Here is an 11154-nt window from a genome sequence, read left to right as displayed (position 1 = left end):
CTGACAACGTTTCACCATTGTCATTACAGGCCTATGTAATATTATATATTATATATATATATATATATATATATAAACTAAGGTCCCGGTATCTAATTTAGATAACTTAGACCAAACATGTGTTTATTTGACTGAGTTAGCCATTCTGTTGTTTTCTGTAAATTGTGCTGTTTTAAACCATTTTCCACTCTTTCCACTATGTACAGTATATATATATATATATACATAAATGAAATGAGGAAGGGGGATTGTGAAGCACGGTACTGTTGAAATTGTTAAACCAATGATCCTTGCTGTGGGTGTGGCAGCCCCAATCGGGGGGGGGGGGGGGGGACATCGAGCCATAACACACATGATGAGAGGATAAATTGTCGCCTGAAAAGTTGAACAGACCTTTTTCACAGCAGACATTTGGACTTGTCAAACACAGGTGTAACTAATAACATACTGTAGATAATTGCCTATAATAATCCTAACTAAAAAACTGTTTCCCTGACCATAAAATAAACCTACAGTCCACCAAAAAACACAATTTAAACCTAAACTAAATCTAGCAATGACCCAAATCCTGTAACTACGTCAAATAGATGACAAAAAGAACAAGGGTTTTCCTTATTTTAACAATTTTGTCAAAATATGTCAACATCAAAGGTTACATTGCATTTCTCAATGACATATAACATTATGTCCCACCAGTTGAAAACTGTTAAAAGACAAAAGCAATAAACTGCCTGATTCCCATAAACTGTTTGAGCTCAGTGTAAATAAAATTATCCATGAGCATCTGTTCTTGGCAGCCATGCCCTACTTTCACTGAATGAAAAACTGACTCCAGTAATTACCATGTGTGACAACATAAGACAAACAATATAACATATAATAATATATAAAAAAAATAAATAAAATACATTGAATATTTAACAAAATAGTTTGGGTCTAAGTTTAAGCCTTTAGAGAAAGAAAGGTCACAGAGAAAGAGACATCACTACACTTTTGTTTTCAGTGTTACTCAGGAACATGAATACAGTACTGGGTCTAAGAGCTGCCTTGATTTAGGCCAAACAGCCACAGCAGATCCAGTGTACGAAATAACATCACAAGATGCATGGGGAACTCTCAGAGTAACCTATAACCTCCGTTCTGCAGCTGACAAAGTGGATCTTTGTAAACTGCCATTGGATCTATTTATCTTTGCAGGTCAGTTAAAGCTGGCGGCAGCAGCTTACAGGCTTCTACTGCGTTGATCTAAAACAGTCTGTGAGTATACAGATCACACACACATCAAATAGCCTGCAGAGAGCTCTGCCAGGTTGGCAAAAGATGGGAGAGAATCAGATTTGGATGAGATGTGGAGTGTGTTTGTTCTGGGGAATTTGTGAGCTTATACTTAAATGAGATCTGTTTTTCAATTCAACAGTATTGATTTTATTAAAACTCAGTTTTAGTGACTTTCATGCAGGACACACAACTTGATATGTTATTTGTTTCCATGCATCTATCCATCTTCATCCGCTTATCCGGGGTCAGCAGCTCCAGAAGGGGACCCCAAACATCCCTTTCCCGGGCCACATTACTCTGCTCTGAATGGGGCATCCTTAGGTGATCCCAGGCCAGATATAATCCCTCCACCTAGTCCAGGGTCTTCCCTGAGGCCTCCTCCCAGCTGGAACACCTCCCTTAGGTAGGCGCCCAGAGGGCATCCTTACCAGATGCCTGAACCATCTTAGCTGGATCCTTCAAACGCAAGGCAACCGTAGGCAACCACCTACAATAGATGTCCTGTTAGTGACATATCACATTCCCTTTTCTTCCCATTCCAGTGGAAAAAAATTCAACTTCAAATGACCTAACACCAAGAGAGTGAAATCAAGCAAGAAAACAGATTATGTTCAGTACTCACTCAAAGGAAGTTTTTCAACAAGTCAATTTCCTGCCCAGAGTTTTTAGTTATTTTTAAAAAACAAAACAAAATTACAGCAAACCTTACATTCATTTAATGTTATCAACAGTCAGAATAGTGAACATCATTCATTATAAACAGCTGCGTTATTTTGTTTATCGGGCAGAAGGAAAATGTGGATACATGCTGTACTGTAGCAGAAAGTTTGTAAAGCAGCAAAGGTTACATGTAAAGAAATAATCTTTTCTCAAAGTCTCTTTCCTCATTTTTGTCTTAACTTTTAATCACATCTGACGACCTTCACTAGTGGATGGATCTTCCTCAGTGAGATGCCGTTGAACACTTCCCAAGTAAGTGAATCTTGATTTGGGATTGTTTGTCAGTCCACAAGATGGTTCCATACAATAATATGCATTGTGTGCATTTGCATTGTTTTTGTTGTACAGGATACCAAGTATTCGACTGTATATCTACAGAAGCTGAGGCTGAGTGAAAACTTTGAATAAAAAAAAAAAAGAAAAGAAAAAAAGATAAACAATATTCATTGTGGTGTTTTAAAAAAGTTCAGATTAAAGGGTTGAAGTTTTCTCATATATGACATCATTCAACTAAAACCCTTTGGAGTCAAAGTTTTTAGTTGGCAACAGTTAAATTAAGTTTTTCTGAGAACAGAAATCCACTTCAGTCTAAATCCCCTGTTATAAATTAAAAAAAAGGAATAAAAGAAGTAATGAGGATAATCAAAAGTCAGTTTTCTTAACATGTCACACCATCGTTTTTGCACTTGCCACTACTGTAAGTGAATGTCCAACTCTACCTTCGTATGCGTTTTTTTCCTAGATTATTGTGCTTATTATAAAAAAATCAGGATGCAGGGGGAGGGGTACGGGTGTCATCCACCAGCAGTTCCGCAGCTCTGTCCTCTGCTTTCATTCGGTCCAGTGTAAAAGCCTGTTGGCTCAGTGCCTCAAAAAATGCAACAAAAGCAGCAGGAAGGGGAGATAATGAAACAGTCGGATGAAAGGGGCAATAGAGCATAGCACCAGTGGCCACTACTATGAGTCACTGAATAATGATTTCATTTTTTACAAAGATCTTTCTAAGATTAATAAGATCTCCTTGTGCAGTTCTGGCCCATAATAACTTCATTGACAGTCTTTAAATGTATAGACAGTATTAGTCCTAGCAGTGCTGCAGTGGTTTTTGATTATATGACAGAAGGCTGGTTTATGTGTCAGTGACCTGACAAATATCTTACAGCTGTCAGTGCCGTCAAAAAGCAACCATTTAGAAGAGTCTCATTCATGCTCTCAATCTTGATTTCAAGAGTGTTTTCTTGACTTGGACACACCATTTTTTTTTTTTACACAGAGCAGTATCAGTAACCTTAGACTAGTACTCATATTAACTGGCGTTGATACATACTAAAGAAACTCAATAAAACAGTGTCTCCTAACAGTCCATTCCCTTCCAACTAAGATTAATAGTATTAGATGTTTTCCACGTTTGCTCTGTTTTATTATTTCTTGGCAAAGAAAAGCTGCCTGCAGCTGAATTTTCGGTTGAAACCACTAACTAGCATTAGCAATCAATCCTCAACCAATACTGAAAAATGTTTCATATATCTGCTTTTATTGTCTCTGGCCCAAAATCAAACTGGTCTTTGGACAGTTGGGCAGTACCACAGCTGTCAATAGTGGGGAGATTAAAATTAGTTTTGGACTTGATATGAATTTGATACTGTTTTTCTAATGTATGTCTAAGTTTATTTAAGATAAGGCAGGTAAGACTATGTTCAACATATGTATCGTTAATTCAGTGAACTAGATGTATGTAGTAATATATTACTTGCCTCTGTATACACTTTGCCACTGGAGACTTTTCACAAGTCAACTGTAAAATGTACCCCAATACAGGCATTTTCATGCACATCAGGTAAGTGATGCGATAAGGCTTTCAGTTAACCAGGTCAAAGTTCAGTCTTGATTCTGTGCATAAGATCTTTCTGGTCCACCATGTCCGTCTGTCTGTTCCAGCGGTGGTAAGCCAGCAGGGCGATGTTCTTGGCCGCCACTGAGCTCATCTCCATGGCGCTGCCGGCCCACTCAATGCCATTGAGGTAGTAGAGATTGGGGTGGAGCTCCACAGGTGGCAGTCCCTGGCTGCTGCCGTAACAAGGGTAGGCCTGCCACTCTGTCACCTGAACTGAGTAGTACGACCTGAGATTAAGAGGCACAGTAAAGGATAAACGTTGGTTATATGCTTCGATGATAAATGAGCAGAATGCATCTAAAGGAATTGTTTTAGCTGGTCGATACTAGAGCTGAGACAAATAGTCAGTTAATTAATTAATTAGGCGACTGGCAGAAAAGAAATCAGCAACAATTTTGATAATCAGTTAATCGTTTAAGTCATTTTCTGGTTCCAGCTTCTCAAATGCAAATACGTTTTATGATAGTAAATTGAATATATCTGGGATAGTTGGTCAGACAATACAAGCAATTTAAATATGTCAATTTGGGGAATTATTAAATATTAATATGATGGCATTTTTCACTCTTTTCTGGATCAGTTAATTAATAATAAAAGATAATCACCATATTGAAAATAACAGTTAGTTGCAGCCCTAGTTAATGCCAGGATTACTTTGCCAGAAAGGAAGTGGCTTACCTGAACAGTGTTTTGAGATGAGTCTTTTCCAGAGGTTGTTGCGAGAACACTTTATAGACCCCGGCCTCTTGTGGCTGCTTACGTCGAAAGCCTGTCGAGATGTTGACGGGACAAACGCTTGCCACGCTGTTGAAAAACAGATCAGGCGTCTCAGTTGTCAAAACACTGGCAAAGGGGAAGAGGCGAGGGTCCGGGAAACCAAAGAAAGAAGTGTTGAGGTAACCGTGGACAATTGTTGCCACAGTGCTGTGATAGTTGCCGGGGAGCTCGTCAAAGGGAGGAGTGAAACCTTGGAACTGGACTCCAGACCTGACACTGGCCTGGAGGGGCGTCGCCAACACTACAATGTCATACAGCTCTGATCTGGTCTCTGATGCCGTAGTGAAGCTCAGCTGGTACTGGGGCTCGTCCCCTGTCAGGAAAATAAACCCAATCAATGTCAATATTGTACAACATGAATCAGATACAAATTTAGCTACATCAGTCCCCGAATATCTACTGGCAGATATAATCTAGAAAAATCCAGCCCATTTCTCATGTCTCCAGATGCCATCATGCTAATGTCCACCCACTGCAACGGTAAACATGCATTTCATTGACACGACAAGGTTTCTTTCTTTGAAATTTCCAAAAAAGGAAATTTCAAAGAAGGGGATGTAAACCAAATAAATTCAGATACTGTAAATGGTTTTCAAAGATAAATAGCGCAGTGCTTTCACTTCCGTAGTGTTTAAATGTCTACAGTAAGTTTATAGGTGTGGTTAAAATTCACAATGAGGTATTCAGTCATAATGGCCTTTCTTAACTTCCATACTTGTGTTGGCCCCAATTATGCCACATTTTAAAAGGTCACATGGCAAGAAAATTTCACTTTGAGGTTTTTCAACATTACTATGAGGTCCCCCAGCCTGCCTATGGTCCCACAGTGGCTAGAAATGGCGAAAGGTGTAAACCGAGCCCTGGACATTCTGCTCTGCCTTTAAGAAAATGAAAGTTCAGATAGGCCGATCTGGAATCTTGCTCCTTATGACTTCATAAGGTTACCTCCCCTTTCTCTGCTTTGCCCGCCCAGAGAATTTGGCCCACCCATAAGAAAGAGATCAAGTTCAGTTTGCCCCAGGTTAAGAGTTGTTAGGTTCCCTCCGTGCAAAAAAGTCTAATATCCTGCTTCACAACCACTCCGGTGGACTTTATTACTATCTTCACAAACCAAAAAATCCTTGTAAAACTGAATTAAAATGAATTAGCAGCTTGACACAACCCCCTTCAGCCAACATCAGGGTAAAAAGTACCAGAGTAGACGGGTGAGATGGAGTTGACTTGTGCTTGCAGCAGGTTGGCGTTGGCCATCTTCAGCAGGCCAGAACACACCAGCTTGTTGCCTCCTTCCACCGCCCACAGGTTGTTCTGGGCCCCAGCTAACGAAACAGCGCCTGTAACACATAAACGCACGCTCACACACAACAGACTGTGCCAAGTGATATAAACCAATTATCAGCTGCTCACATATTTTCCTGTTCTCTTGCTCCCAGAGGCCACCACTTCCTCTCACCTTGCTTCCCTCTCATGTTCTCTCGACTCCCTGCTCCATGCTTCCTCGACTCCTGTAGCTCTTTTCTTTTCCTTTCTCTCTCCTGACCTACATCAATGCTGACATAGATTTTCAGCTCATAACCAGCCCTAACTTCAGCCCCGTAGCTTTCCTCTTCCCTGTCTCTTTCCTACTCATCCCCCACTTCCGCCCCACCCACCTTCGCCCCCTCCTTTACTTCTGCTGCTCTTTTTTTCACACTCATCTGACCTACAAAGGCGGGGATGCTGACGTTCTGTCCGTAGTTGACCCTCATGATGGGCTCAATGACCTCGTCGATGAAACGCTGCGACACACCGAGCTCCAGCAGCGAATTACAGAGCGGCCTCTGGGTCATGTTGATGAAGCCACTTCCACCGAGAGAGTCTAGTAGTTCCTCCACTGAGCTGAAGGCGTAGCCGTGGGCCTGGTACTTGTAGATTCTACCTCACACACAAACCGACACACACACACAAAAAAGGCTAATTATCAAATATAGTCAGTAACTGAATTAGTAAACAGATTTCCTTATTCATATCTGAAATTTTGGATTATCACACATTTCTCAGCCATCTGAGCAACAACAAAAAAATCACAGACACAGACCAAGGGATATGCAGGTTCAAAGTTGTTGATTTAAAGAGAAGACTAAGTGATACAGGAGAATCCCATCCAGAGGAGAGAAATGGTGGTCAGAGAACAGTGTTCAAAACTGAGCCTGGTCATGTTTTACACAGAAACCGAGTCCAAATAACAATTCCAGCAAAACATTCAATATCTTTGCCATATTTGACATTCACTTGTGCATCACCTGATATCTGAAACCGCACTGGCTAATCGAAGACATCAACTCTAATGTTTTACACTGTAATATTTGAATGGATAATAGAAATTATAGGCAGATGGTTGTCGCTATTTATTAAGACGTCATGCTTGCAAAGCAACACGCTGAGTCTGGGATTTGCGGTGATTACAGCTGCAGGTTTGGGAAATAACAAATAGCTCAGTGTAGGCTTTATCCATTGACTGCCACACTGTGAGCCAGTGTTGTGCATTCCTTCTTTCCCTGAAGTAACTGTCCCTACAGTCTATGATTCACTTTGTGATAGAGTGAAAACAATGAGGCAAAAAGCAGGTTTAAATTTAGCTAATTTGTTTGGCATCATTATATCAGCTCATGTTATCCTGGACCCCAAAAAACAGGTGGGAGAATATATGAAGCAGACCAGGCAGATCAATCCCATGTCATTTTAAAGAGGTGCAGGTATAAACCAAAGTGGGGCACCTCTACGCGTCTACAGAGACATGATGCATCTACAACAAAAGATATGATGCTTTGAAATGGAGCATAAATCAGGGTCCAGCAGCACCACAGCTACATCCTCCTGTCAAGCAAAAAGGGCCTTCATATTTCTGGCTCACCTCATGAATTTCTCCATAATTTCTTCCACCCACATCTGCAGGCGTATGAAGCTGATGCCGTAGCGCCACCACAGCCGGAAAAGGTCCAGCAGGTACCAGTCTGTCTCCTCCAAAATCATGTCCTGGCCGTTAAACACCGCTGTCTTTCCCGCCACGCTGCGGCGATACTTTAAACCTTAAGATGCGGACACAGGATGACACAAAAGACACACACAGATACAGATACACACAGGGAGGATCTTATTTCTAAGGACGTGGAATAATGGAACATGTTTACATTAAAATACAAATATTTCCCACTTTGTATTTCTTAAACTGGGATTTAACTTTTGTCTCTGAAATCAAAATAACAGTCGTTACTTTGGCAGGGCACTGAATACGGGATGCAGAACCACAATAATTGCAAAGATTTGTCTTCCAGTTAAAGAGCCACACATGTGGCGCTGCTTATTAAACTCAAAACTTCTACCTTGCTTGACTGGTGACCCCTCTTCTTGCTCAGCTTACATCTACTGGAGGCACAACGCGAACATCAAGCTACATACTTATCTTTATCACTGTTTAACAGGACCTCTATATTCTAGAGAATGCGTACCTCAATTCCACAAGGAAAAACATTTTGTTAACTGGTAACACTGAACAGATGTTTGTAGATTCCACTGGAAGTCACAGCTGTTGCTGTTTTTGAAGCCCAGCTTGTTTTACCTAACTTTTGATTATTAATATGCAACTATGCATATGTTAAAAACAACTAGAGAAAGGACACACAGAGACTAAATTAATGCTATGCAGTATAACATAAAAAATGTATTGTCCACTCGGCCCTTTGTGTTTGGCATATGTGTGTGTGTGTGTGTGTGTGTGTGTAAACAAACCTAGCTGTTTGACAAACTCTTGCATGTGTAGGTTGAGGGAGTGAATGATAGAACCTCCAGACTCGTAGTCGTTGTGATTGACGGTTACAGTGGCGAGACGGCCTCCGACCTCCCCCTTCTCAAACACATCCACCTGGACCTCAGGGCCAAAGTGCTGCCGCAAGAAATGGGCGGTGGCACTGCCTCCTATCCCCGCCCCGACCACCGCTGGAGCCCAGAGGGATCAGAAGACGGAAAAAAAACTAACTACCTAACTTCAAGCATAAGATTCTAATATTGAATAATCTCAGGACCTGTGGATTTAAAAAAACAAAATAAAAATAACTGCAAACTCTCACACATTTCTATCAGGCATGAACAACTGGTGCTCATCAGAGGGAGGCAGACACAGAGAGGAAGCGTGAAAACAGAGCATGGCTTGGGAGTGAAATGTGTTATAAAGCTAATTACCATCAATCATACTGAATTGTTTGTATTATTTTGAGCTAGCTGGGTGTTTCAAAACATGGTAGCATGTGTATGTGCCTCAAATGGAAGAGGAAGAAAACAAATCACAATCGAGCAATTTAAAAGTAATAATTGTTTCCTTGTTTTGCCGCTTTTAGTGGTCAGTCATCATATCCACAGCAGGACAGAGAAGTGTAGATGAGACTGGTGTCTTTAATGGAGTGCCAATTTGTGTTGGGAATTAGGCAGAGCAGCTGGTTCTTCTATTTTTCTTCCCATGGGAAATTTCCATTGCGGGGTTTACCTTTAACAGCATCCTTACTATGATTCAATACAAAATCATGGGAGTCTCCTCCTTCAAGCTAACTTAACTGATGCAAGCGATAGCTAACCTATCTTATTCTGCCTTTGTTTGGCCTCTGGACTTATTTAACTACTTATGTCCCAATTAATGTTGAAACAATTAGTTGATTTATCAACCAAAAGAAAATTATTCTTTGTACTACTATTTTGATAACTGATTGATCATTCAAGTGATTTGACCTACAGAAATGCCAAATATGAGTTTTTATTTTTTCTGTTTCTGTACACTTCTATGTTTGGGTTTAAAACTGTTGGTTGGAAAAGATAATAAAGATTGACATTCATTCCAATTCATGTTTTTTTCAAACACATTTTTAAGCCTAATCTTTAAAGTTGTACTGCCCTTTGGTTACTTTAGGACTTGACCTGACTATAAGTTGCAACTTGCAATATGTACATTTACAAATGGTGCAAGAGTATTTAATGTAATGCCTGTGAAAAACTTTAACTGTCATGAAACCCCATCTACGTTTAGGTATGTGTTGAACTGTGAATATGTGGACCGGTCGAATGAAAAGGGTTGTGTAAAGATGAGAGGAAAGAAAGGGGGTGTCATAGACTCATAGGGCCCATCCTTTTCTAGCCGACTGCCTTTAAAAACACGTTACCATGTGCTATTATCTTCATTAACGTTACATGAACGCAACCTTTGAATAAATGAGGCATCACTGGACCCTATGTAAAGTCTTAGCTTACAAATATTAGCTAACCTAGGTAGCTAGCTAGCTACCTGCATATCGGTATATAGCTAGCTAGCTTCAATGGCTCATATGTGTGCATGCATTACCTAATAACCTAGCTAGCTAAATAAATTTCCAATTAACGTTACATGTCCGCTATTCATTAAAACACAATACAGGAGTTGATGAACACTAACAGTTAGCTACTTTATTATATCTAAGTCAGACTAGCTTTTAAGCATCTGAATGCGTGCTAACTTTAGCTAAATTAAACAGCTGACTGATGTTTTAACACTTTTCTTGCCTATTTTAGAAGGCGGAGCTCCGTCGCCATCAGCGGGTCCGGCCGGGTCTCCGATAGCCGACCGGGCTGACAGCACGACTACGATCAGCGGGAGAATAGAGCAGCTCATAGCGGCTCCGGAGCTGAGATCACGTTAACCGAGAAGAGGTAAGCGGGAGCAGTGCAGCGACAGTTAACACATTAGGTCAACTTTAGTTCCTCCTTTTCTCTTTCCTTTAGCTAGACGGGTAGCGTTATTATGTTCCGAACAAGGAAAGGTACATTTCGTTTGACTCTGTAATTGTAAACAAATAAGAAATAACTATCTAAACAAAAAAGATTGCGTTTTAAATTGGATCGTAATACTGCACAAAAGATAGCTTTATTGTCATGAAGATGCAGATCAATTCTCCAACCAACGGTCTTTCACATCCACGTCCGGAATACCTTCTGAAAGCCTGGCTTGTTTCAACCAATCACAGCCGTGAGCCGTCTGAGCAGCTCCGCGGCAGCGAGTCTACGCACTTGATAAAACCTTTAACTGTCTATGGCTCCAACTCCGTTTGAAGCGTTGCAGTATGGAAAGCAGCCACATTTATACAGCATAAATGTATCGTTCTCTATAAACAAAGAAACAAACATGTTACCCTTAGCGTTTTTTTAGTTAGGGCTATTGTCTCCATAGAGATCAGAGCATCCTTTAGTAATATTTACATAAGAGTGTAAAGTGTGTATGTGTTCACTTTGAAAAAATCCACATGACTACATATTGAAAAACAGTGAAAGTTGCCTTTATTTCATTGAACAGAGAAACTGCTGCAACGTCGGAGTAAACCACTGAGCAGAAACTAACATTCACACTGAGCCGCTGAAAAAATGACTGGCAAAGTGGAGCAGTAAGGCTTAAGGACGCCTCAGACACATGCGCACACACACACATTCTC

The 11154-nt window shown here is 40.6% G+C and overlaps 1 protein-coding gene across 1 annotated transcript; it reads right to left on the bottom strand.

The window, feature by feature from the left end:
• Nucleotides 1-1866: 1866 nt before the first annotated feature.
• On the bottom strand, nt 1867-10654 carry LOC117955713 (prenylcysteine oxidase-like). The gene is made up of 7 exons (XM_034890380.1): nt 10232-10654; nt 8438-8644; nt 7563-7737; nt 6372-6583; nt 5863-6003; nt 4571-4982; nt 1867-4119 (listed from the first exon to the last, which is right to left on the bottom strand). The coding sequence occupies exons 1-7, from the start codon at nt 10338-10340 to the stop codon at nt 3870-3872; spliced, it is 1506 nt and encodes a 501-aa protein (XP_034746271.1). The 5' UTR covers nt 10341-10654; the 3' UTR covers nt 1867-3869.
• Nucleotides 10655-11154: the final 500 nt, after the last annotated feature.

The sequence above is a fragment of the Etheostoma cragini genome, chromosome 13 (assembly GCF_013103735.1).
Source record: "Etheostoma cragini isolate CJK2018 chromosome 13, CSU_Ecrag_1.0, whole genome shotgun sequence".
NCBI classification, from domain to species: domain Eukaryota; kingdom Metazoa; phylum Chordata; class Actinopteri; order Perciformes; family Percidae; genus Etheostoma; species Etheostoma cragini.
The sequence above is the reverse complement of the archived record's forward strand: the minus strand, read 5'-3'. Positions and strand labels throughout refer to the sequence as shown.